This window comes from Erinaceus europaeus, chromosome 11 (assembly GCF_950295315.1).
Source record: "Erinaceus europaeus chromosome 11, mEriEur2.1, whole genome shotgun sequence".
Taxonomy (NCBI): Eukaryota; Metazoa; Chordata; class Mammalia; order Eulipotyphla; family Erinaceidae; genus Erinaceus; species Erinaceus europaeus.
This window is the reverse complement of record NC_080172.1, coordinates 47,746,030-47,769,302: the sequence shown is the minus strand read 5'-3', so window position 1 is coordinate 47,769,302 and position 23,273 is coordinate 47,746,030. Positions and strand designations below refer to the sequence as shown.

Here is a 23,273-nt window from a genome sequence, read left to right as displayed (position 1 = left end):
TTTAAACCAAAGCACTGCTTATCTTTGGCTTATGATGGTACTGGGGATTGAGTGTGCAGATGTTTTCTTTTTAAACTTCAGACACATTGAAAAGAGACTTCACAATACCTATTGTGCATGGTGCTCCCATCTGGTGCCGAAGTTCAGATCAGGGTCTATGCTCATGTACACATGGTAGAGTGTGAACTCTATAGGAGGAGTTGTCTCCTAACCCCTCCTTGGGTCTCTGAAGGTAGGGGTTGCTATTGCTACCTCCCTGCCAATGAAAGATTCTTAAAATAGCACTGTAATTCATCTGTGGATTTGGGGGAATTGTCAAGGATCACAAGTGGCCTCTCTACTGTTGCTCAAGTTACCCAAATGCCAGAAATCAACAAATAAATCTCAACCAGTTTGATCCACATCCAGGGCAGCTTGGGTGAGAGTTTGGAGGAAGCCAAAGGGCAACAAAGACTCTCTGGGTAAAAATCATCATCCCAGAATTTGCGAGAGTCCCCTCATCTATATCAGAGCTCTCCCCTCCCCTCTCCCTGATCTTTTAGAGCTGCCAAGAGTTCAGTGGAAAAGTTCAGGGTAAGGGCATGTATCTTCCCGCCCTCACTTTCCATTGTCTAAAATCAGCCTCAGCTGTTCCCTAATTTTTCTTTGCAAGTGATGTCAGTCCATGAAAGCATCTCACATGGTGTCCCCTTCTACCTCCAGGAGAACAATGATGAGGAGCCAGAATGGCCATATTTGGAATAAGAGGTGGAGCCATGAGTGCAAATAAAGGTTCAGATCTGGAGAACCCTAACACCACTCAGCAGTCCCTTCCTTTCTCATCCTGGTCTCTAGCTCCCCCATATTCTCAGGTGGACTCACCAGCAGCCACTGCTCATGATGGAGGCCATCAAGAAGAAGATGCAGATGCTGAAGCTGGACAAGGAAAATGCTCTGGATCGTGCAGAGCAAGCTGAGGCTGAGCAGAAGCAGGCAGAAGAAAGGAGCAAACAGGTGGGCCCTGGCACCTATCTCTTTCACCTACTAGTGAAAAAGAGATGGAAAATAGCTTCCATGGGTCAGGCAGTGAGTCCTGGTAGCAACTCACTCTCGGGGTAGGAGAGATTCCTTCCCCAACCTTAATGAATAAACAGAGGAACTACCTGTAGAGTATCTGCCTCAGACCCCTGTGGGACCTTGAGAAAAGGCCAATGATTCCTTCTGAGACATGGGGTACCTGCTAGATTTAAGTGGAAGTAAATGGTGTTTTGGAAGAACTCCCAAATTCCAGAGGAAAAGTGAGAACTTGGCATGCAGCATCCCTTTTCCCTGACCCATAATCAAAGTTATCTGCTACACCCAGGGGACTTGGGTGAAAACCCAGCCTGGTTTGATTCTCTTAGGGGCAGTGATCATAGTATCACAGGCTGGGGATTATAGCAACACTCCTGGAGCACCTGGCTGTATGTGGCTGGGAGGACATATGTGTCTCTGGGGACTGTGACATAGGGACTAGATGTAGGGGTCCATCAAAGCCCAGGGGCTGAGCCTGAACCATGTGTCTGTGATGTTTTGTGTGTGACTCTTGGGGCTCCTACAGCTGGAGGATGAGCTGGCAGCCATGCAGAAGAAGTTGAAAGGGACAGAGGATGAGCTGGACAAGTATTCCGAAGCTTTGAAGGATGCCCAGGAAAAACTAGAGCTGGCAGAAAAGAAAGCAGCTGATGTGAGTATTAGAAGCAAGAAGTGAGTTAAATCCATCCACACAGGTCTTAATAGTAATATCACTAAGCTCCAAACACACTTTGTATATATCCATACTCATAGATCCACAGCACATTGGCAAATATACTCATATTATACACATTCACATAGAACCTTATGTAAGTATACTTTTAATATATATATATAATATTTTATTTATTTATTAATTAGAAAGTTAGGAGAGAAAGAAAGAACCAGACATCACTCTGGTACATGTGCTGCTGGGGACTGAACTCAGGACTTTATGCTTGAAGGTCCAGTGCTTTATCCACTGTGCCACCTCCCGGACAACTGTAAGTATACTTTTGTAATGGTATATACTTTCTTTCTTAAAACACAGAAAAGTCTTATTTTAAAAAATATTTTATTGGGGCCAGGCAGTGGTGCACCAGGTTAAGTGCACACAATATGAAACCCAAAGACCTGCTTAAGGATCCTGATTTGAACCTGTGTATGTGTGTGGGGTCACTTCACACGCAGTGAAGCAGGTCTGCAGGTGTCTTTCTCTCTCCCTCTCTATTTTCCCCTTTCCTTTCTATTTCTCTCTTTCCTATCCTAAAAGAAAATGGAAAAAAAGTGACCACCAGGAGCAGTGGATTCGTAGAGCAGGCACCGAGCCCCAGCAAGAAATTAATTAACTAATTAAAACATTTTATTTATTTACTGGATAAAGACAGAGAAACTGAGAGAGAAAGGGAGAAGAGGGAAGGAGAAAAGGAGAGAGAGAGAGAGAGAGAGACTTGTAGCACTGCTTCATTGCCTATGAAGGTGGGGATCAGGGGCTTGAACATGGGTCCCTGTATATGGTAACACAACACCCAACCCCAGTCTTACTCTTTTCTTCCTTCCTTCCTTTCTTTTTTTCCTTCAATTTATTCACTCATTAGTATAAGAGAAAGAGAGAGAACCAGAGTATCACTCTGGCACATGCAATGTCAGAGATTAAACTCAAGACCTCTGGTTTTTATTTTTAATTAATTAATTATTGGATAGAGACAGAAACTTAGATGGAAGTGGGAGATATAGAGGGAGAGTGAGTGATCCAGGAGGTGACACTGTGGATAAAGCATTGAACTCTCAAGCATGAGGTCACGAGTTCAGTCCCTGGTAGCAGATGTACCAGAGTGATGTCTGGTTCTTTCTCCCTCTCTGCCTATCTTTCTCGGGGCTTGAGCCTGGGTTCTTGTGCACTGTAATGTGAGTGCTTAACTAGGTGTGCCACCACCTGGCCCCCAGGACCTCTTGCTTATAAGTCCAATGTTTTATCAACTTCACAACATCCTGGGTCACTGAAATCTTGTTTTTTTTTTTAAAGATTTTCTTTATTTATTGACGAAAAAGATAGGAGGAGAGAGAGAAAGAACCAGGCATCACTCTGGTACATGTGCTGCCGGGGCTTGAACTCAGGGCCTCACGCTTGAGAGTCAAGCGCTTTATCCACTGCTCCACCTCCCAGACCATGAAATCTTGTTTGTTTTTTTGTTTTGTTTTATTTTTTATTTTATTTTTTTTTTCAAAATCTTGTTTTTATCTCATCCCCAATCCAGGAATTTTAATGACCTTTTCCTGGACCTACACAAACTTGGGGGTGGTGGTGTTAGAATTGCCATATTCAGACTGCTATCACTTACTCCCACCCTCCTGCCCCATGCTGCATTCTTGGTTTTGGGGTCTGAGACTTGGCATGTAGATATATGTATTAATAGGGAATTATTCATCTGCTCAGCAAGACTGGCTCATATTTCACAATGGGACAGAGAAGGTCACGCTGGTCCTGACCCTGGATGGGTCTATTCGTCTTGACCAATGTGGGCATCTGCCTTATGCAGTGAAGATGTCATAGGAAGTATTGTTCATATGGCAACAAAGAGGACCTTAGAGTGACAAGACAGTAGAGAAATAAGAATGGATCCTATTTCATGCCTGAGACTCTGTGGTCCCAGGTTTAACCCCCAGTAGCACAATAAGGCAGAGTTGAACAGTGCTCTGGTTTCTTTTTCTCTCTCCCTCTGTATCTCTCATATATATATATACTATTTTAAAAAGCAGTAATTCTAGAGGATAAAACTTACCTTGGGACCCCAACTAACATACTCAGCTTCTTAAGGCCTAAAGTTTCCCATTTGAAAGTGAAATTCTCTCTCCTTTTTAAGAAGATTTTATTTATTTATTAGAAATACAGGAGAGAGAGAAAGAACCAGCCATCACTCTGGTATATGTGCTGCCGGGGATCGAACTCAGGACCTCATGCTTGAGAGTCTAGTGCCTTAGTCACTGTGCCACCTCCCAGATCACTGAAATTCTTTTTTCCATTTCATATTATCCCACAAACAACCACTTTTTATTAACTTTTAACCTTGAGGCTTATAACACAGATAACTAATGAGAGACAGACACACATTTGATGCCAGAAATCAAACTCAGAACCTCATGCTTGAGAATCCACTATACCTACCATCTCCAGGCTGATTTTATTTATTCATTCATTCATTCATTCATTCATTCCCTTTTGTTGCCCTTCCTTTCTTTCTTCTTCTTCTTCTTCTTTTTTTTTTTTAACCAGAGCACTGCTCAGCTCTGGCTTTTGGTAGTGCGGGGGATTGAACCTGGGACTTCAGAGCCTCAGGCATGAGAGTTGCTTTGCACAACCATTATGCTATCTACCCCCACCTGCCCTTGTTGTTTTATTGTTGTAGTTATTATTATTGTTGTTATTGATGTCGCCATTGTTAAATAGGACAGAGAAATGGAGAGAGGAGGGGAAGACAGGGGGAGAGAAAGATAGACACCTGTAGACCTGCTTCACCTCTTGTGAAGTGACTCCCCTGCAGGTGGGGAGCCGGGGGCTTGAACCGGGATCCTTACGCTGATCCTTGTGCTTTGTGCCACCTGCATTTAACCCATTGCGCTACCTCCTGACTCCCTGATTTTTTTTTTTAAGGCAGAGACAGAAAGATGTGGGGGTGGGGGGTTAGAAGCTTCCCTCAATAGTGCACTATTTTGCCAGTCTGACTTTTTTTTTTTTGTGCCTCCAGGGTTATCACTGGGACTCGGTGCTTGATGCACTATGAATTCATTGCTCCTGGCAGCCATTATCTTTACATTTTATTGGATAGGACAGAGAGAAACAGAGAGGAGGGGGAGATGGAGAGGGAAAGATAGACACCTGCAGACCTGCTTCACCACTTGTGAAGCAACCCCCCTGCAGGTGGGGAGCCAGAGGTTCAAACCAGGATCCTTGCATGGGTCCTGAATAAATCTTTTTTTTTTTTTTGCCTCCAGGGTTATTGCTGGGGCTCAGTGCCTGCACTACGAATCCACTGCTCCTAGAGGCCATTTTCCCCATTTTGTTGCTACTCTTGTTGTCGTTATTGCTATTGTTGTCGTTATTGCTATTGTTGTCATTGCTGCTGCTATTGTTGGATAGGACAGAGAAATCAAGAGAGGAGGGGAAGACAGAAGAGGAGAGAAAGATAGACACCTGCAGACCTGCTTCACTGCCCCTGTAGGTGGGAAGCCGGGGGCTTGAGCTGGAATCCTTACACCAGTCCTTGTGCTTTGCACCATGTGCGCTTAACCTGCTGCACTACTGCCCAAGCCCCTAAATAAATTTAAAAAAAAAAAGAAAGAAAAAAAGACACCACAGCACCAGAGCTTCCCTTTGGTACTGTGACACTCTCATGTGGTATCCAGGTTAGACCCTAGGGTATAAGGTAATAGCTACTACCTACATGGAGGTCATGAGGATAGGGAGTCACATTATGACAGTAGTAACAATGCGGAGTGAGGTGATTGCTCATAGGACAGTCATAGCAAGGGTGCTGCTACTCACGAAGCAGATCTAGAAAGACTTAATTAGAAATCAGGTCCTGAGATGTGAGTGACAATGCCAAAAAGGGGAGGGAAGGGAACATTTCCAAAACAAAGTGGTCTTGGCATCTGCTGGGGCTCCTGACAATTCTCTCTGAGGTCAGGTAGGCATGAGAGATAGGCTAACTAGGGTGCATATCTACTAACTGGTTTACACTTTTTAAAAAAATTAATTCATTACTATTTTTATTCATTTATTTATGAGAAAGATAGGAGGAGAGAGAAAGAACCAGCTATCACTCTGGCACATGTGCTGCTGGGGATCAAACTCAGGACCACATGTGTGAGAGTCCAAAGGTTTATCACTGTGCCACCTCCTGGACCACAATTCATTACTATTTTTGTAACCAGAGCACTGCTCATCTCTGGCTAATGGTGGTGCTGGAGTTTGAACCTGGGACCTTGGAGCCTGAGGCTTTTGCAGAATCACTTTGCAAATTTACTCCAAAACATTAAAAAAATATATTACTAAATCAAAGGTCCATTGCTCGAAGCTCAGAAGACTCAAGAGTTGGTGGAAAGAAAACAGCATTAATCATTTGCTAACCATATATGAACTCTACTTCACATGAAATAATTTTTACTTTTAACTTTTATATTAATTTATTTGCCACCAGTATCATTGTTGGGCATGATAACACCATAATTCCTGATGGAATTTTTTTTTCTTGTCTGAAGAGCATGAGTTTTGTGTGTGTGTGTGTGTGTGTGTGTGTGTGAAAGAGAGAGAGAGACAGAATGAGAGAGTGACAGAGAGAAAGACACCTAAAGCACTGCTCCACCACTCTTGAAGCTTCCCTTCCTGCAGGTGGTGACCAAGGACTTGAACCAGGGCCCTCACACATGCTAACCTGTACTTTTACCAGGTGAGCTTCTTTTCTTCCTTTTTTTAAAAATTTTTTTTAATATTTTATTTTATTTATTTATTCCCTTTTGTTGCCCTTGTTGTTTTATTGTTGTAGTTATTATTGTTGTTGTCGTCGTTGTTGGATAGGACAGAGAGAAATGGAGAGAGGAGGGGAAGACAGAGAGGAGGAGAGAAAGATAGATACCTGCAGACCTGCTTCACCGCCTGTGAAGCGACTCCCCTGCAGGTGGGGAGCCGGGGTTCGAACCGGGATCCTTATGCCGGTCCTTGTGCTTTGCGCCACCTGCACTTAACCCGCTGCGCTACAGCCCGACTTCCCCCCCCCTTTTTTTTTTGTCATCTCTGTGTCTTCACTGCTCGGTGCAGAGAGAAAAAAAGTATTCTGTGAGGGCTGAGCTCAAACTTGTGTAGCACACATGGCAAAGCAGCACACTAATCAACTGAGCATTTTCTTGGCCCCTTATTTTTTAATTTTTTTCCCCTTCACCTGAGTACTGCTCAGCTCTGGCTTGTGGTGGCGGCAGAGACTGAATCTGGAACACTAGAACTTCAGGCACGAGAGTCTTTTTATTACTGCATAGAGACAGAGAAAAATTGAGAAGGGAGAGTGGCAGAGACACTACTTGTGATGTTTTTCCCCTGAAGGTGAAGACCAGGGCTTGAACCTGGGTCCTTGTGCATTGGAATGTGAGTGCTTAACCAGGTGCGCCACTGCCTGGCCCCTGAGAGTCTTTTTGCATAATCATTGCATAACCATTCAACCCCCACAAATCTTATTTTAAAACATGACTTACTAATATGAGAGAGCGGGAGAGACAAGATTGCACCAGAATATCACAAGTGCATGCATGACGCCAGGCTGGTACTCGGTAACTCAAATATTTAAGCCTAATGCCCTAGCCACTGTGACACCTGCAGTCTTCCCCCCCTCACCATGCCTCTTCCTTCCTTCCTTGTAACGGGGTCACACACAAAAATATTCTAAACAGAACACCTTAGTTCACGCAACTGTATCAAACAGAACAGTAATTTTGCTCACTTGCCACCCCCCATTCCCATAGTCCCCTTCACTGACTTTAAGGAGACCAGAGAGAACCTACTTAGGTACATTTTGAAAGGGACTCATGAATATGAGTCCAGAACCTCTAGACTGTTCTTAGCACCTGGTGTGTGTGCTTGTGTCCCAGGTATGGCAAAGGAGGCGCCTTCCCAGGTGAGTTAGCTGGCTGGCTGTTTAGCAACCCATTTGGAGTCTGTGTTGAGTAGGTGGCCACGCAGGCCTGCAGGATACTTTTGTTGTGGAAAGGAGAAAGGGCACCTAGCCGGTAAGCGATGGCAGGATTGTGTGGGGGACTGGTTGGATGGCGGGGTCGGGTGGGGGACTGATTGGTTCGGAGCAGCAGAGTACTGCTTTTGCTTGCGGGCCTACCTTTGTGGTCAGCCTGCTTGAATTGAACTGCAAGACCTAGAAACGCCTTCGGGTTACCATGGCAGCCCTCCCCCTCAATCCAACCCCGCCCCCCTTTACTGCAGCAGTGGAAAAGGCCTGAAGCGGTTGCTCAGAGCGACCGAGACCGACAGGTCCCGCCTCCGCTGGCTCCCGCGGCTCAACTCCTGGCCGACTTCCGGCTGGCGCATGGACGCGGTGACATCATATCCGGCAGAGTGGGCGAGTTCCGGTATTTCAGGGCGGAGCAGGTATTTAAGGCGAGCGGAGGAAGGCACAGAGTGCGAGTTGGGTGGGCACCATGGCTGGGACCTCCACTATTGAGGCGGTTAAGCGCAAGATCCAGGTTCTGCAGCAGCAGGCTGATGATGCCGAAGAGAGGGCCGAGCGTCTGCAGCGGGAAGTGGAAGGAGAAAGGCGGGCCCGGGAGCAGGTACCAGGCGGGGCGGGCTCCGTGCGGCTGGCACCTCCAGTGAGGTTCCCTTTTCTGCGGGCAATCACAGCCCTCCGGGATGAAGTCGGAGCCCCGAGGATGGGTGGGGCTCATCTTCGGGAGGACTTTGAAGGGAGGCGAATCAGGTGCTTAGGCCAGCAGTCTCACTGTTTAGGGGGGTAGGGGATTATAGGGTGGGGGGGCATGGAGACTCCCTGGCTCCGGGAATGGGTTTCCTCCTTCTCCTCCCAGCTCCATTCATTCAGTTCCTCTGAGCTGGGCGCGGCTGGGGGAGGGGCTCGACGGTCGCTCCCTCCCCCCCTCCTTCCTGGCGGAGGGAGGGGGACTTTGCTCGGGTTTGAGGTTTCCGGCTCCTGGGTGTAGGTGGGCCTGGGAGGGGCCGGTCCCAACTTGCACCTAAAGGGTGGGGTTTAGTGGTAGTGGGAACCAACGGAAAGCCCCCTGGCCTGGCCTTCTGGCAGCTTTTCCGCTCCGCCTCCTGTTCAGGAAATGAGGCAGCAGTCGGCTGAGAGGAAGTGTGCCCTCCCAGGAGGAGGCCTAGGCCCCAGCAACCCCTCCCATCCACTGGCCTGGGGCCCTTCCCGTTTTCCCTGTGCCCTTAAAACTGCTAAACCTAGGCTCTCAGTTCACATAAAAGTGGGTGGGGAGACGATGGTACTTAGCTCCTGGTGTCAGTGCCATTGCAGGAATCAGGCAGACTTGCCTGGCCCTCTTCCCCATAGTGACCTGGAAGACAGGAACCGCTCTCAGGTGCAAGCCTTGCTTGCTGCCTGCACTGTGACTATCTCAAACCGAGCCAGTTAACAAGCTAATGTATGTGGCCATTTGTGCCAAATTCCTGTCCAGTTCTCTGGTCGACCTTTCCAATTGGTTTGGGGGGGAGGGAAACCCTAGTGATGTGACTCTACTACTTGCACAACTATTCACCCGTCTTTGTTTTCTTTCTGAAATTCAGTAAATATTTAATCAGCAGAAAACCGGAACATAAAGTGTGGATGGCAATGAACGGTGAATATTCCGCACCCCACCCCCCATATTTGTGGTTTCTGTCATTTGATTAAAAGTCAGTAGAGATGGCTTGTGCTTTTCTCGGAAAAAAAAATTCTTGCCAATGAAACATATTAGCAGCTGGTGGCTGCTGTCCGTGTCTGCCTTGGCTTTCATTAACTTGAAAGCAGCAAGTTTTTTTGTTTGGCTTCAGGTATGTCTTTCCTAAGAAAAAGAAGTTTCTTGTGGATTCACTTGCCTTTTGAAAGTAACCAAAGACCTTACAGATGGGACTAGGAGAACATAGCCTTTCAGTAATTCTTCAATGATACTAAGTCATTTCAGCAAACATAAAACAGCAGATGCCCAAAAGTGAATTAAGATAGCATCTTTTGAGTTGGTTTTTTTTTTTGAAGCTTTCTTTTTTATTTTTAAATGTTTTTATTTATTTATTATGGGATAGAGACAGAGGAATTGGGGGGTGGGAAGACAGGGAGAGAGACACCTGCAGCCTTGCTCCACCGTTTGTGAAGGTTTCCCTCTGCAAGTAGGGGACCAGGGGCTTGATTCTGCAACCTTGCAGTGCGTGCTTAACCAGGTGCGCCACTGCCTGGCCACGAGTTTAATTGCATTCTCAAAATGTTTCTCTATCATGTAGGCATCTGTAACTAGCCTTGGTGCCTTCATAACCACCAATATTACTAGTGCAGATTGTACAGGCTGTAAAACTTGAGTCTGTTCTAGGAGTACTGTCTGCATACTGTAGGGCTTCATTTTCTCCTGAGGTTCCAGCTATCCATAACCACAGTAATTCTGTATCTTTCAGGAAATGTCTAACAAATGTCTTTGTTTCTCTACTGTTTTTTAAAAATATTTTTATTATTGGATAGAAGAAACAGAAATGAGAAAATGGGAAAGCAACCACAGAAGCCAGACCTTCCACCTTCTGCACCCCAAAATGACCCTGGGTCCATACTCCCAGAGGGATAAAGAATAGGAAATCTATCAGGGGAGGGGATAGGATACAGAGTTCTGATGGTGGGAATTGTATGGAGTTGTACTCCTCGTATCCTATGGATTTCTCAATGTTTCCTTTTTATAAATAAAAAAATTTTAAAAATTAAAAAAAAATTGAGGAGAGTCAGGTGGTAGTGCAGCGGGTTAAGGGCAAGTGGTGCAAAGTGCAAGCATCCTGGTTTGAGCCTCCGGCTCCCCACTTGCAGGGGAGTCACTTCACAGGCAGTGAAACAGGTCTGCAGGTGTCTATCTTTCTCTCCCCCTCTCTGTCTTCCCCTTCTCTCTCCATTTCTCTCTGTTCTAGCCAACAACAACGACATCAATAACAACAACAATAACTATAATACAATAAGGGCAACAAAAGGGAATAATATATATAATATATATTTTAATATTTTATATATATATATGAAATTGAGAAAGAGAAATTGAGAAGGGAGTGGGAGAGAGACCAGACTGCTTTATCATTTGTGAAGCTTTCCCTCTGCAGGTGGGGACCAGGGGCTTGAACCTGGTTTCTTGCGCACTGTAATGTGTGCACTTAAACAGGTGTGCCATCACCTGGCCCAGTTTCATTTCTTTCTTTCTTTTTTTTTTTTTTTTTAAGGTTTTATTTATTCATGAGAAAGATAGGAAGAGAGTAAGAACCAGACATCATTCTGGTACATGTGCTGCCATGGATCGAACTTGGGACCTCATGCTTTAGAATCTATGCTTTATCCACTGCACCACCTTACAGACCACAACCCCCTCTGCTTCTCTTCCCGCCCTTTTTTTCTTTTTTTTTTTTAACTTCTTTTCTTACTCTTTTTTTTTTTTTTTTTTTTAGCTAAAACACTGCTCAGCTCTGGCTTATGATTGTGCAGGGGATTGAACCTAGGACTTTGGAGCCTCAGGCATGAGAGTCTCTTTGCAGAACCATTATGCTGTCTGCCCCTCACTGCCCCCTCTGTTTCTCTACCTTCATGTAAACAATCTACTCCTTCAAGTATTTCTTCAACTTGAAAGTCTTAAGCTGTGGCATAAACCACAACTGCCTGAGAAACGATAAGTTTCAAAAGCCACACAAGACAGGTCTGGAAATAAAATACTTCTTTTGAAAGCACGTAGGTGAGGACAGGGGAAATGGCTCAACTGATAGAGCATCAGACTTTCATGTCTGAGGTTCCTGGCTAGATCTCTAGCACTTTATGTGCCAAGAGTGGTGGTCTGGCTTGTCTTTCTCATGTGAAATGCCCTCTCTGCTGTGCTATAAAGTAAGTCTTTGAAAGCAAGCAAGCAACTGGGGTTCCCATCACCTGAGAGCTACTGAGTTAAGGATCTGACCCTTTACCCCTTGGGGCCACCCTAGTCCTTCCTGACCAACCCAGTTTGCTCACTTCCTCTGAATAGTGATAGTGATTCTTGAAACCACTTTTTTTTTTTTAATTTAAATTTCTTTATTGGGGGGGGTTAATGGTTTACAGTTGACAGTAATATAATAGTTTGTACATGCATAACATTTTCCAGTTTTCCACATAACAGTTCAACCCCCACTAGGTCCTCTGAACCCTTCCCCCCTACATACCCCAGAGTCTTTTACTTTGGTACAATACACCAACTCCAGTCCAACTTCTACTTAAGTGTTTTTTCTTCTGGTTTGAAACCACTTTCTATTTAGAAGTGACTGATGCAGGCTAATGAAATGGCTAACTTGGATAGTGTGGTGCTTTGCAATGTGTGACCCAGGTTCAAACCCATCCCCCATTGAGGGAAGACTCTGTCTCTACCTAAAATATGGGAAATGTGGCACACTCAGTTTGGTAAGCCCAAAGATTTTTCAAGATCTTGGGTGCAGTCTGGTGGGTGGGGCTGATCTGAGTTGAGGCTTTGGTTTTGGAAAATCTTGAGGCTGGAGAGGAAAGTAACTTGCTACAATTTGAAAACCTAATGAAAGAACTCTTGTGGTTATTGGCATTTCATGTTCTCTAGCTTGGTAAGGGACTCTCCCTATACTCCCCTTTTTTGTATGCTTCTTTGGGAAGTGACTGAAAATGAATATTTTGGGCAAAGGGGAGGGAGCACTAGTCCCTAGGTTAATACTTAAAAGATTGTTAGAATACTCTTTTCTTTTGATAGCTGGGCATTAAAGTGCTGGGAACTCCTCCACTATATGTTTCTCTCTGTTCATTGTGCTTTTGATTTCAAGGGAAGTGGACTGGCTGGGTGACTACTTATGATTGGTGGCACTTTCTCATTTTCTGTATTCAGGTGAATAGATCTCCTTATTGGGGAAGACAGAATGGATGGCTGAGGGAACTAGCTGTGTGTTGAGCTGCAAAGTCAGGCTTTCCTTTAAAGGCCACCTAAAAATAGTTCTGGGGTGAATGATGGTGATTTTCTTTGCAGGAAGACTTGATCCTTTTCTTCTCTCACCCTAGGTGATAGGCAGCAAGCTTTTTGACTTGTCAAATTTTTGTTTTCCTTTACTGAGGTTGAGTGAGGAAGTCCTGAGATGGGAGTAGTACTTTGAGTATCAAAACCACTATCCTCTACACCCCACCCAGTTTGAGGAAGCTGACTCTTAACTGACACTTTGCTCTGGTAAGCTCTCCACCCTCCTGAGGAGACACCTGTGGGAAGGAAGGGAGGGTGCTGTGGCCCCTGCTATCCGGCCTGGACTTTCTGGATTGTAGGGTTGCAGACTCCTCCCTCCTGGAGCTCCCTGATTGTATTGCAGGCTGTCATTAGGGTTGTCATTAGTTTCTGGTTGATTTGTGTGAACATCAACCTGTGTTGGGAGAGATGAGCAGAACCCAAGGTGGGGCTCTGCTGGTCTGGGCATTCCACTCACTGCCTTTGACCTGGAGGCCATCCTTTTGTAAGCACCTTGTTACATTCACTTTTGATTTTGATTTTCCTCTGCACAGCTTACCAACACTGTAACATTCAATATTAACATGAAAATGGGGCCTACTGCTTTGTCTGTCTTGGGTGGAAAAAAATGCACACAATTTGCCACTTGAGCCATTTTTAAAGTCATTATATTGGGGAGAGGTTAATATTACATATACATATGTATATATACATATACATACAGTTGTTGATACATGGGTAAAATTTCTCATCTCACCATGATGGGTGTCTGCAAATCACTCTCACCCCCAGCTTAGGTCGTTTTCCACCATCATGTGTTTATGTAACAGGACCTCAGCCCCCTTTCCTCTGCCCCTCTCCCTTTCTCCCTGCCCTCCTTCCTCAAGAGTCCTTTGCTTATATATACCACATTTAGGCTTTTTAAAAAAATTATTTATTTATTCCCTTTTGTTGCCCTTGCTGTTTTATTGTTGTAGTCACCATTGATGTCATTGTTGTCGGATAGGACAGAGAGAAATGGAGAGAGGAGGGGAAGACAGAGAGGGGGAGAGAAAGATAGACACCTGCAGACCTGCTTCACCGCTTGTGATGCGGCTCCCCTGCAGGTGGGGAGCTGGGGGCTTGAACTGGGATCCTTACACCAGTCCTTGTGCTTTGCGCCACCTGCACTTAACCTGCTGTGCTACAGCCCAACTCCCACATTTAGGCATTTTTAATTCCTTTTTTTTCCTTTTGTTACCAGAGCACTGTTCAACTCTGGCTATGGTGGAGCGGGGGATTGAACCTGGGACTTTGGAGCTTCAAGCATGAGAATCTGTTTGCATAACCATTATGCTGTCTACCCTCCACATATTTAGGCATTTAAAAAAATTTTTATATTTATTTATTTTCCCTTTTGTTGCCCTTGTTTTTCATTGTAGTTATTATTGTTGTTATTGATGTTGTTGGATAGGACAGAGAGAAATGGAGAGAGGAGGGGAAAACAAGGGGAGAGAAAGATAGACACTTGGGAGTTGGCTGTAGTGCAGTGGGTTAAGCACACGTGGTGCAAAGTGCAAGGACTAGCTCAAGGATCCGGGTTCAAACCCTGGCTTCCTACCTGCAGGGGAGTCCCTTCATAGGTGGTGAAGCAGGTCTGCAGGTGTCTATCTTTCTCTCTCCCTCTCTGTCTTCCCCACATCTCTCCATTTCTCTCTGTCCTATCCAACAATGACGATAATAATATTAACTACAATTAAAAAAAAAACAAGGGCAACAAAAGGGAATAAATAAAATAAATATTAAAAAAAAAAAAAGAAAGACACTTGCAGACCTGCTTCACCGCTTGTGAAGCGAATCCCCAGCAGGTGGGGAGCTGGGGCTAGAACCGGGATCCTTACGCCAGTCCTTGTGCTTTGTGCCACCTGAGCTTAACCCGCTGTGCTACTGCCTGACTCCCACATTTAAGCTTTTTTTTTTAATAATTTTTTTCCCTTTTGTTGCCCTTGTTGGTTTTTTTTTTTTTATTGTTGTAGTTGTTGTTATTGATGTCATCATTGTTAGAGAAATGGAGAGAGGAGGGGAAGACAGGGGGAGAGAAAGAGAGACACTTTCAGACCTGCTTGTGAAGCTAGCCCCCTGCAGGTGGGGAGCCAGGGGCTCGAACCGGTATCCTTATGCTGGTCCTTGTGCTTTGTGCCACGTGCACTTAACCTGCTGCAGTACCACCCGACTCCCACATTTAAGCATTTTTAAAAAGCATCTAGCTTACTTGTTTTTAGGAATGCTGTGGGGGAGTGGGCTTGGCTCAGCAGTTCTGATTCTAGTTGGACTCATACATTCTTGGTATAAATTGTCTTGACTATTGTGTGGTGCTCTCGTTGGTGGGGTCTGGTAGACTAAACCACAGGTTTTATCACCTCTCCCAGGCTTAGATTGCTCTCCTGTTAATTACCTTTCTCTTCCTCTCATATTCCAGCACACACTCAGATGGGAGAGGCAAATAGCCCTTTGCTCTTGTGTGCCTGAGCTAGCTCCACCTTTATTTACCCTGGAGCAGATAGCTTTACTCCCTTCCTTCCCTCTGGCTCCCCAGTAGGTGAAATTTCAAGTCCTCAAGGACACAGTATCTCTCTAGGTAATTACATTTGCCAATACAGAAGAGTTGTGACCAGGCCTCAAAACTTTTTGGATTTTCTATTATTTTTTGCCTCTGAATTGCATTGATGGCTTTTGTCTAAAAAGAAAAACTCCCGGTGGAAGGATTCCGATTTGAGCCCCGGGCTCCCCACCTGCAGGGAAGTTGCTTCACAGGTGGTGAAAGCAGGTGTGCAGGTGTTTTATCTTTCTCTGTCTTCCCCTCCTCTCCATTTCTCTCTGTTCTATCCAACAACGACGACATCAGTAACAACAATAACAACAGCAATGAAAACCAAGGGCAACAAAAGAGAAAATAAATATTAAAAAAAGAAAAACTCCACTAAGTGGCAGAAGGTCAGCTTTAGATTCATCCTTCTGTTGCTGGCCCTGAACTGCTTTACACTAGTACCCTGTCAAGTTTCTTGTCTGGAGGAGTGTATGTATATGCTTGGGGAAAGGGAGGGACATCTTCCAGAAGGTTCCAGATCCCTGTAAATGAAGCTATTTTGGTAACCTAACCTGTAGCTTGCCATCTTCTGATGTTTCCGGATTACTGCTGTGTTCCCCTGGCTGCACAGAAATCCTATCATTACATTAGGAAAGGCCCTCAGAATGTCCTCCAGGCTGGGCAGGGGTGCTCGAACAAACATCAAAACCATATGGGGTGGGGAGGGGACACAACAGCATAGTGGTTCTGCAAAAAACATGCCTGAGGCTCCAAGGTTTCAGGTTCAGTCCCTAGCGCCACATAAATAGGAAGTAAACAGTGTTCAGTGCGCGCGTGCGTGCGTGCGTGCGTGCGTGCGTGTGTGTGTGTGTGTGTGTGTGTGTGTGTGTGTTTTTCTCATTGAAACAAAATAAAATAAAAATACTGGGTGTCCTGAACCTAGGATGGATGACTGGACAAGTATAAAGCTTGATGAGTTTCAGGGTTATTCTGCTTTGTAGAGGGTAGTCAGACGGATTGACCTGTATCTTGACCTGTAAAGGATATGGCTTTGCACATAAGCAAGGCTGGAAAGAAAAATTCCCATCTTCTCTTACCTCCTTGAAGCAGATTTGATCCTCCAAGCTTATGTTACTTTTTTAAAAAAAAAAAAAAACTTTATTTATTAACCAAAAAGGAGAGAGGAAGAACCAGACATCACTCTGGTACATGTGCTGCTGCGGATTGAACTCGGGACCTCATGCTTGAGGATTCAATGCTTTATCCACTGTGCCACTTCTGAGACCACTTTTTTCATTTTTTTATATTATGTTTAAAATTTTTATATTGTTTTTTTCCTTTTGTTGCTCTTGTTGTTTTATTGTTGTAGTTATTGTTATCGTAGTTATTGATGTGTTGTTGGATAGGATAGAGAAATGGAGAGAGGAGAAGACAGAGAGGGAGAGAGAAAGATAGACACCTTGCAGACTTGCGTCACTGCTTGTGAAGCGACACCCCTGCAGGTGGGGAGGAGCCGGGGGCTTGAACTGGGGATCCTTACTGGTCCTTGAGCTTTGCGCCATGTGCACGTAACCGGCTGCGCTACCGCGTGACTCCCTGTTTCATTTTTAAAAAATACTTATTTTCCCTTTTTTGTTTGTTTTGTTATCATTGATGTTGTTGCTGGATAGAACAGAGAGAAATGGAGAGAGATGGGGAAGACAGGGGAAGCGAAAGATAGACACTCGCAGATCCTCTCGAACCAGGATCCTTATGCCGGTCCCTGCAAAGTGCTTCGGTCCCTGCAAAGTGCTTCGGTCCCTGCAAAGTGCTTCGGTCCCTGCAAAGTGCTTAGTGCACCACATGCGCTTAACCCTCTGCTCTACCACCTGACTCCCCTTTTGTTTCATTGTTAAAGAGAACTAAAAAGGAGGAACAGCAACTGCTTTCCTCAGGGCCCCCTCCCCCTCCCTCCGCTGGGACTTCCAGCCCTGAGTTGTTCTGCTTTTGATAGCCTGAGCTGCTGCTACTGCTCAGGGCAAGATCCCTGAGATGAGTTCTCCTCCTTTTTCTCCTCCACTTTCTGCCTTACAAAGAATTCTATTGAAAATGCTGAATTGGGCCAGGCAGTGGCGCACCTGGTTGAGTGCACACATTACAGTAGGCAAGGATCCAGGTTCAAGCCCCCAGCCCCCACTTGCAGGGGGAAAGCTTCACGAGTGGTGAAGCAGGTCTGCAGGTGTCTCTCTGTCTCCCTCTCTATCTCCCCCTCCCCTCTCAATTTCTCTCTGTTACTATCCAGTAAATAAAGAAAAAAAAGAAAATGCTGAATTGTGTAGAAGCCACCTAGCTAGCTGGTCATCATGGAAACTACACCCCACCCAGTTTCTTGTTATCTTCTCCATTTGGGTGACTACTGGGGAGCTAGATGGGGATTTGGATTTCTGAGCTTCCTCCCAATCCAGTTCCATTCTTCTGTTAAGTCTCAGGCACCTGAAGGCATGTTTATGTGTGTGAATTGTGCTGAAAGTCTGTCCTGTGTAGTACTTGCCTGATAGCCTCTCTTGTTGCTATAATCTGACCCTCTCAGTTGCCCCTCTGTTTTCTTGGGAGAGACAGAATCAGAAATTACTGACTTTATGGTGTTTTGAATGGCATAGGTAGAGACAATGATTTCCTAGTACTTTTTTCCTCATATATATATATATATTTTTTTGTTTGTTTGTTTGTTTTGTTTTGTTTTGTTTGTTTTACCACAGCACTGCTCAAGTCTGGTTTATGGTGCTGCTGGGGACAACTTTTTTTTTTTTTTTTTTTTGCCTCCTGGGTTATTGCTGGGGCTTTGTGCCTGCACTATGAATCCACTGCTCCTGAAGTCCATTTTTTCCATTTTGTTGCCCTTGTTGACGCCCTTGTTGTCTTTTTTATTGTTGTTATTGCTGTTGTTGCCGGATAGGATAGAGAGAGGAGGGGAAGACAGAGAGAGAGAGAGAAAGATAGACACCTGCAGACCTGCTCTACCACTTGTGAATCGATCCCCCTGCAGGTGGGGAATGGGCTCGAACCAAGATCCTTACGCCGGTCCTTGCATGGGTCCTTGCACTTTGCGCCATGTGCACTTAACCCACTGGGCTACTGCCTGACCCCTGGGACTGAACTTTTTGGGACCTGGGAGCCTCAGGCACGAAAGTTGTTTGCATAACCATTACACTATTTCCCCACCTCTCTTCTCTTAGTAATTTCAGTATGTAAACTTCAATTTTCTTTTCCTGCAGTGGGATAGTTATATAGCCCTTGGCTCTTGAACTTGTTTATATAGAAATGGTATTTCTCTCCTTTAGAGGGTAAGAAAGGGAGAGAAGAGACAGACACTTCACTGAAGTGAAGCTTCATGAAGCTTCCTCTGTGTAGGTGCTCCAGCAGTGTGTTGCTGGCTCAGACGCTTGAACCCAGTTCCTTGAACCTGGTACTGTGCACTTTACAGGGTGAGCTACCTGCCAGCCTCTTCTGTATTTGAAAAATTTTGTGCTATATAATTTTACTTGTATTATGATTATATATATATATATATATATATATATATATATATATATATATATCCAGAGCACTGCTCAGCTCAGGCTTACGGTGTTGCTGAAATTTGATTGAACCTGGGACCTCAGAGCCTCAGGCATGAAAAGTCTTGCAGAACCATTATGCTATCTCCCCAACCCTAGTTAAATTTTTTTAATTTACTTATTTATTTATTTATTTGTATTATCTTTATTGGATAGAGACTAATTGAGAGGAGAGGGAGAGATAGAGGGACAGAAACAGACACCTGCAGCCCTGCTTCACTACTTGTGATGCTTTCTCTCTACAGGTAGGGACTAGGTCCTTGAACCTGGGTCCTTGTGCACTGTAATGTGTGTGCTCACCAGGTGTGCCACCACCCAGCGCCCCCTAGTTAATTTTTGCCTCCAGGATTATTGCTGGGGCTCGGTGCATGCACTACGAATCGCCTTTTGTTGCTCTTGTTTATTGTTGTTGCTATTGGATAGGACAGAGAAAAATTGAGAGAGGAGAGGAAGATGGGGAGAGAAAGATATACACCTGCAGACCTGCTTCACCACCTGTGAAGTGACCCCCCCGCCTCCCCGCAGGTGTGGAGCCAGGGCTCAAACCAGGATCCTTGAGCCATGTGCGCTTGACTCTCTGTGCTACTGCCTGACTCCCACTTTTTTTTTTTAAAGATCAGTTTCATATAATGAAAGGAAAAGAGAATGAGAACAGAGCAGTGAATGCTGCAGGGGACTGAACTTGGAGCCTCGGTTTTGCAAAGTGCATGTTCTACTTGTTGACTCACCTCCCCACCCATGCAGACAACCTGGTTCTTAATAGTTTATTTGGACTACATCCCTCCCCATAGGGGCTGGTGGCCCAGATTATTTCTGTAGCTGCCACCACCCCTGACTGCCAGCAGGAAATCAGGGCAATAGAATTTAGGCACAATCTGAATCTGGGCCACCAGCCCAGGAAGAGAGATCGTGTTTACCAAGTACTTAGATAAGCATCTGAACTGGGTGTTGTGCAGGACAGATTAAATTCTTGTATGTTTGTGGCAGCCAGTGTTATCTGCCACCAGTGAAGGTATGGGGAGAGACAGTGGCAAGGAGCCAGCTTTTGTGTTGTGAGCCTTCACCTTTGTTTCTTACGCCATTGCAAGGGAGTAGGCATGGGGTTATGTAGACCCTGGTGTGTGCTTCAGTGTGGAGTGGAGGCCAGGGTGAGGGATGTTATAAGCCATATTGGAAGGGACTAGAAATTAAGCTGTGGGGTTGGGGAGGTAGTTCTACAAAATGACTTTCATGCTTGAGGCTCTGAGGCCCCAAATTCAATCCCCAGTACCACCATCAGCCAGTGCTCTGGTTAAAAAAAAGAAGGAAGTTGTGTTCAAGGTTGAAGCTAAGGGACTAGGTAGAAGACTAGAAAGTAGTCATTTGGATGGATTGACAGTAGGCATGGAAGGTGTCTGTGTCATGTCTGTGTCTCCTTACACTACCCCCTGCTCTAAGCCATACCCTGCCCCCTTGGTAATTTTAGCCCGAAGAAGCTCTATGCCAGCTCTTAAAAGGAAGAAGGGGAGCTGGGAGTTAGTTTACTTGGTAGAGCACACACTCTACCTTGCATGAGGACCTGGGTACAAGTTTGTGGCCATCATGTTGGGAAGACCATACAAAAGGGAAGCTTCATGAGTGATAGAGCAGTGCTGTGGTGTCTCTCCTCTCTCTGCCCCAATCCCCTTTAAGGTTTATTTATGAGAGAAGGGAAAAGAGAGAGAAAGAGGACCACTCTGTCACATTTGATGCTGGGAATTGACTCAGAACCTTATGTTTTAGCGTCTAACAACTCATCTACTGTACCACTTCCCGGGCTGCTATCTTTCACCTTTTGTCTGGGGAGAAGAAAAGAGTCTGCCAGGAGTGGTGAAATTTGCACTGGTGTGGCAAATAACAACAACAACAACAACAAACATAAGTAAAACAAAAGGATAGGGAAAAGTATCCCAGTGTTCCAATCTTTTGCTTTCTGGTCTGGAAGGTTATTCTGGAAAACCCTGTTCCATTGATGTAACTTTCCTCCTGGTATGTTAGGGCAAGGTGATCAGAAGGTTGGAAGCTTGAGTTAAACAGCACTATAATATGTAATCTAAGATAGCCTCTTGGGGAACCTTGCCTCTTTTTCACTTTATGAGACAGTTTAAATGCTGGGATGGAGGGGAGTAGCTTACCCAGTAGAGTACACTCTTTACTCTGCATGAGGACTCAGGTTTGAGGCCCCTAGTTGCCACATGGCAGTGCTTGCAGTGGGGAGGCTTCATAAAGCAGTGAAACAGTATTGTGGTGTCGCGCCCTATCTCTCACCATCCATAAAAAAGACAAAAATGACCAGGAGTGGTGGAGTCCTGCAGGCACCAAGTAGAACAATAACCATGGTAACCAAAAAAAAGAAAAACAAGCTGCCAAATCATGAGCTATTAGACCAGAATTCAGATAGTAGGGACCCTTTACTGGTTGGTTACCTTTTCTAATGTCAGTATATTTGGAGATTTGAACTGAGTTTAGAAAGGGAGGCTGGTGGGGGGTGGGCTAACACTGCTCTGGGCAAGGAATAGAGTTTCCAGACACTTTTCCTGTGAAACATATGGGAGTTCCTGGGTTGGGACAGGCAGGAGCTATAAATACGCATAATCATGACTGCTAGATTTTCCTCACATGTGAGTTAAAACAGGCTGGATGTGCTAGGCTTGGCTTCCTCGGGCAGTCAACCCCAGCATTGCTGTCATAGCTCTGCTGCTTCTCATCATTCTCCCTTATTCCATTCCTTCTCATCAATGCAGGCTGAGGCTGAGGTTGCGTCCTTGAACCGCAGGATCCAGCTGGTTGAAGAGGAGCTGGACCGCACTCAGGAGCGCCTGGCTACTGCCCTGCAGAAGCTTGAGGAAGCTGAGAAAGCTGCTGACGAGAGTGAGAGGTGCGCTTGGGGCCTACCTGTTGGGGTGTGGTTTGCAGGAGCTTATGATGCCTTTGATCAAATTCCTTACAGATGTGTTCTCTTTCTTTCCTTTTTTTTTTCTTTCAACAATGTGATATTCTTTAAGGCTTATTTATTAATGAGAAGAGAGAGCATTACTCTGGCAAATGCAATGCAAAGGGTCCAACTTGGGACCTCATGCTTGAGAGTCCTTTTTTAAGTTGAACCAATTTCCTTAATTTTGTTGGAATCCAGGACACAACAAGAAAAATATCCCAGACCACATTTTGTCAGAAGACAAAATTCCTCCCCATAGCTCCCTGGCCCTACAGTGGGAGTGACACAGTTAGGGGAGACTGTGATCCTTGGTCGACACTCCAGATTCCAAGCCTGCAGAGAGGAGGGCAATGAGAAAGCAGGGCCCAGCCCCCAAATTGAGGGAAGTCCCCCTTGAAGGACTCCGCCCCCTCAGTACTTCCACCGGAGTCAGAGAATCCATAGCAGCAGTGGGGCCTGGACCACAGACACATTCATGATTGAAATGAAGCTGGAGTAGAGGCAGGAGAGACACGCAGTTCTCTGGGTGGAATCAACTGGGGAGGAGGATTGTATGTAGGTGGGGCCTGGGAAGGCCCATGGCCAAACCCTGAAGTTGCCAGAGACCAGCAACTCTGGTTAGACCAGAGTCAGCAGCTTCTTAAGAAACTCTTCGGGAGGGGGGAGTTGGGCAGTAGCGCAGCAGGTTAAGCACAGGTGGTGCCAAGCGCAAGGACCAGCCTAAGGATCCTGGTTCGAGCCCCTGGTTCCCCACCTGCAGGGGAGTTGCTTCACAAGCGGTAAAGCAGGTCTGTAGGTGTCTCTCTTTCTCTCCCCATGTCTTTCCCTCCTCTCTCCATTTCTGTCTGTCCTATCCAACATCGATGACTACATCAAGAACAACAGTAATAACTACAACAACAAGGGCAACAAAAAGGGAATAAATAAATATTTTTTTAAAGAAAGAATGAAACTCCTGGGGGTGGTAAGCACACATGGCGCAAAGCGCAATGACCGGCATAAGGATCCCGGTTCAAGCCCATGGCTCCCCACCTGCAGGGGGGGTCCCATCACAGGTAGTGAAGCAGGTCTGCAGGTGTCTGTCTTATCTCCCCCTCTGTCTCCCATCCTCTCTCGATTTTTCTCTGTCCTATCCAGCAACTGCGATAGCAATGAAAACAATAGTAATAACAACAAACAACAAGGGCAACAAAGTGGGAAAAATGGCCTTCAGGAGCAATAGATTCGGGTTGCAGGCACCGAGCGCCAGCAATAACCTTGGAGGCAAATAAATAAACAAATAAAATCCTTTAAGGGGGACGGGCAGTAGCACAATTGGTTAAGCATACATGGCCCAAAGCACAAGGACCAAAATAAAAGTGGGGTCGCTTCACAAGTGGTAAAGCAGGTCTGTAGGTGTCTTATCTCTTTCTCCCTG

General features: G+C 45.4%; 2 protein-coding genes across 3 annotated transcripts in view; both read left to right on the top strand.

Annotated features, from left to right (window-relative positions):
- Positions 1-819: 819 nt before the first annotated feature.
- LOC132541454 (tropomyosin alpha-3 chain-like) lies at positions 820-1,729 on the top strand. The gene is made up of 2 exons (XM_060202356.1): positions 820-993; positions 1,580-1,729. Exons 1-2 carry the CDS (start codon positions 877-879, stop codon positions 1,727-1,729), a joined length of 267 nt encoding a protein of 88 aa, XP_060058339.1. The 5' UTR covers positions 820-876.
- Positions 1,730-8,168: 6,439 nt separating this feature from the next.
- Positions 8,169-23,273, top strand: part of TPM3 (tropomyosin 3) — a 36,001-nt gene continuing 20,896 nt past the window's right edge. Inside the window, exons 1-2 of one of the 2 annotated variants that reach the window (XM_007525363.3) lie at positions 8,169-8,361; positions 21,666-21,799. In XM_007525363.3, the coding sequence (XP_007525425.1) occupies positions 8,230-8,361; positions 21,666-21,799 (266 nt within the window). In that variant the 5' untranslated portion in view covers positions 8,169-8,229. The remainder of the gene's footprint in view (positions 8,362-21,665; positions 21,800-23,273) is intronic. The other variant, XM_007525362.3, reaches the window with a different exon arrangement.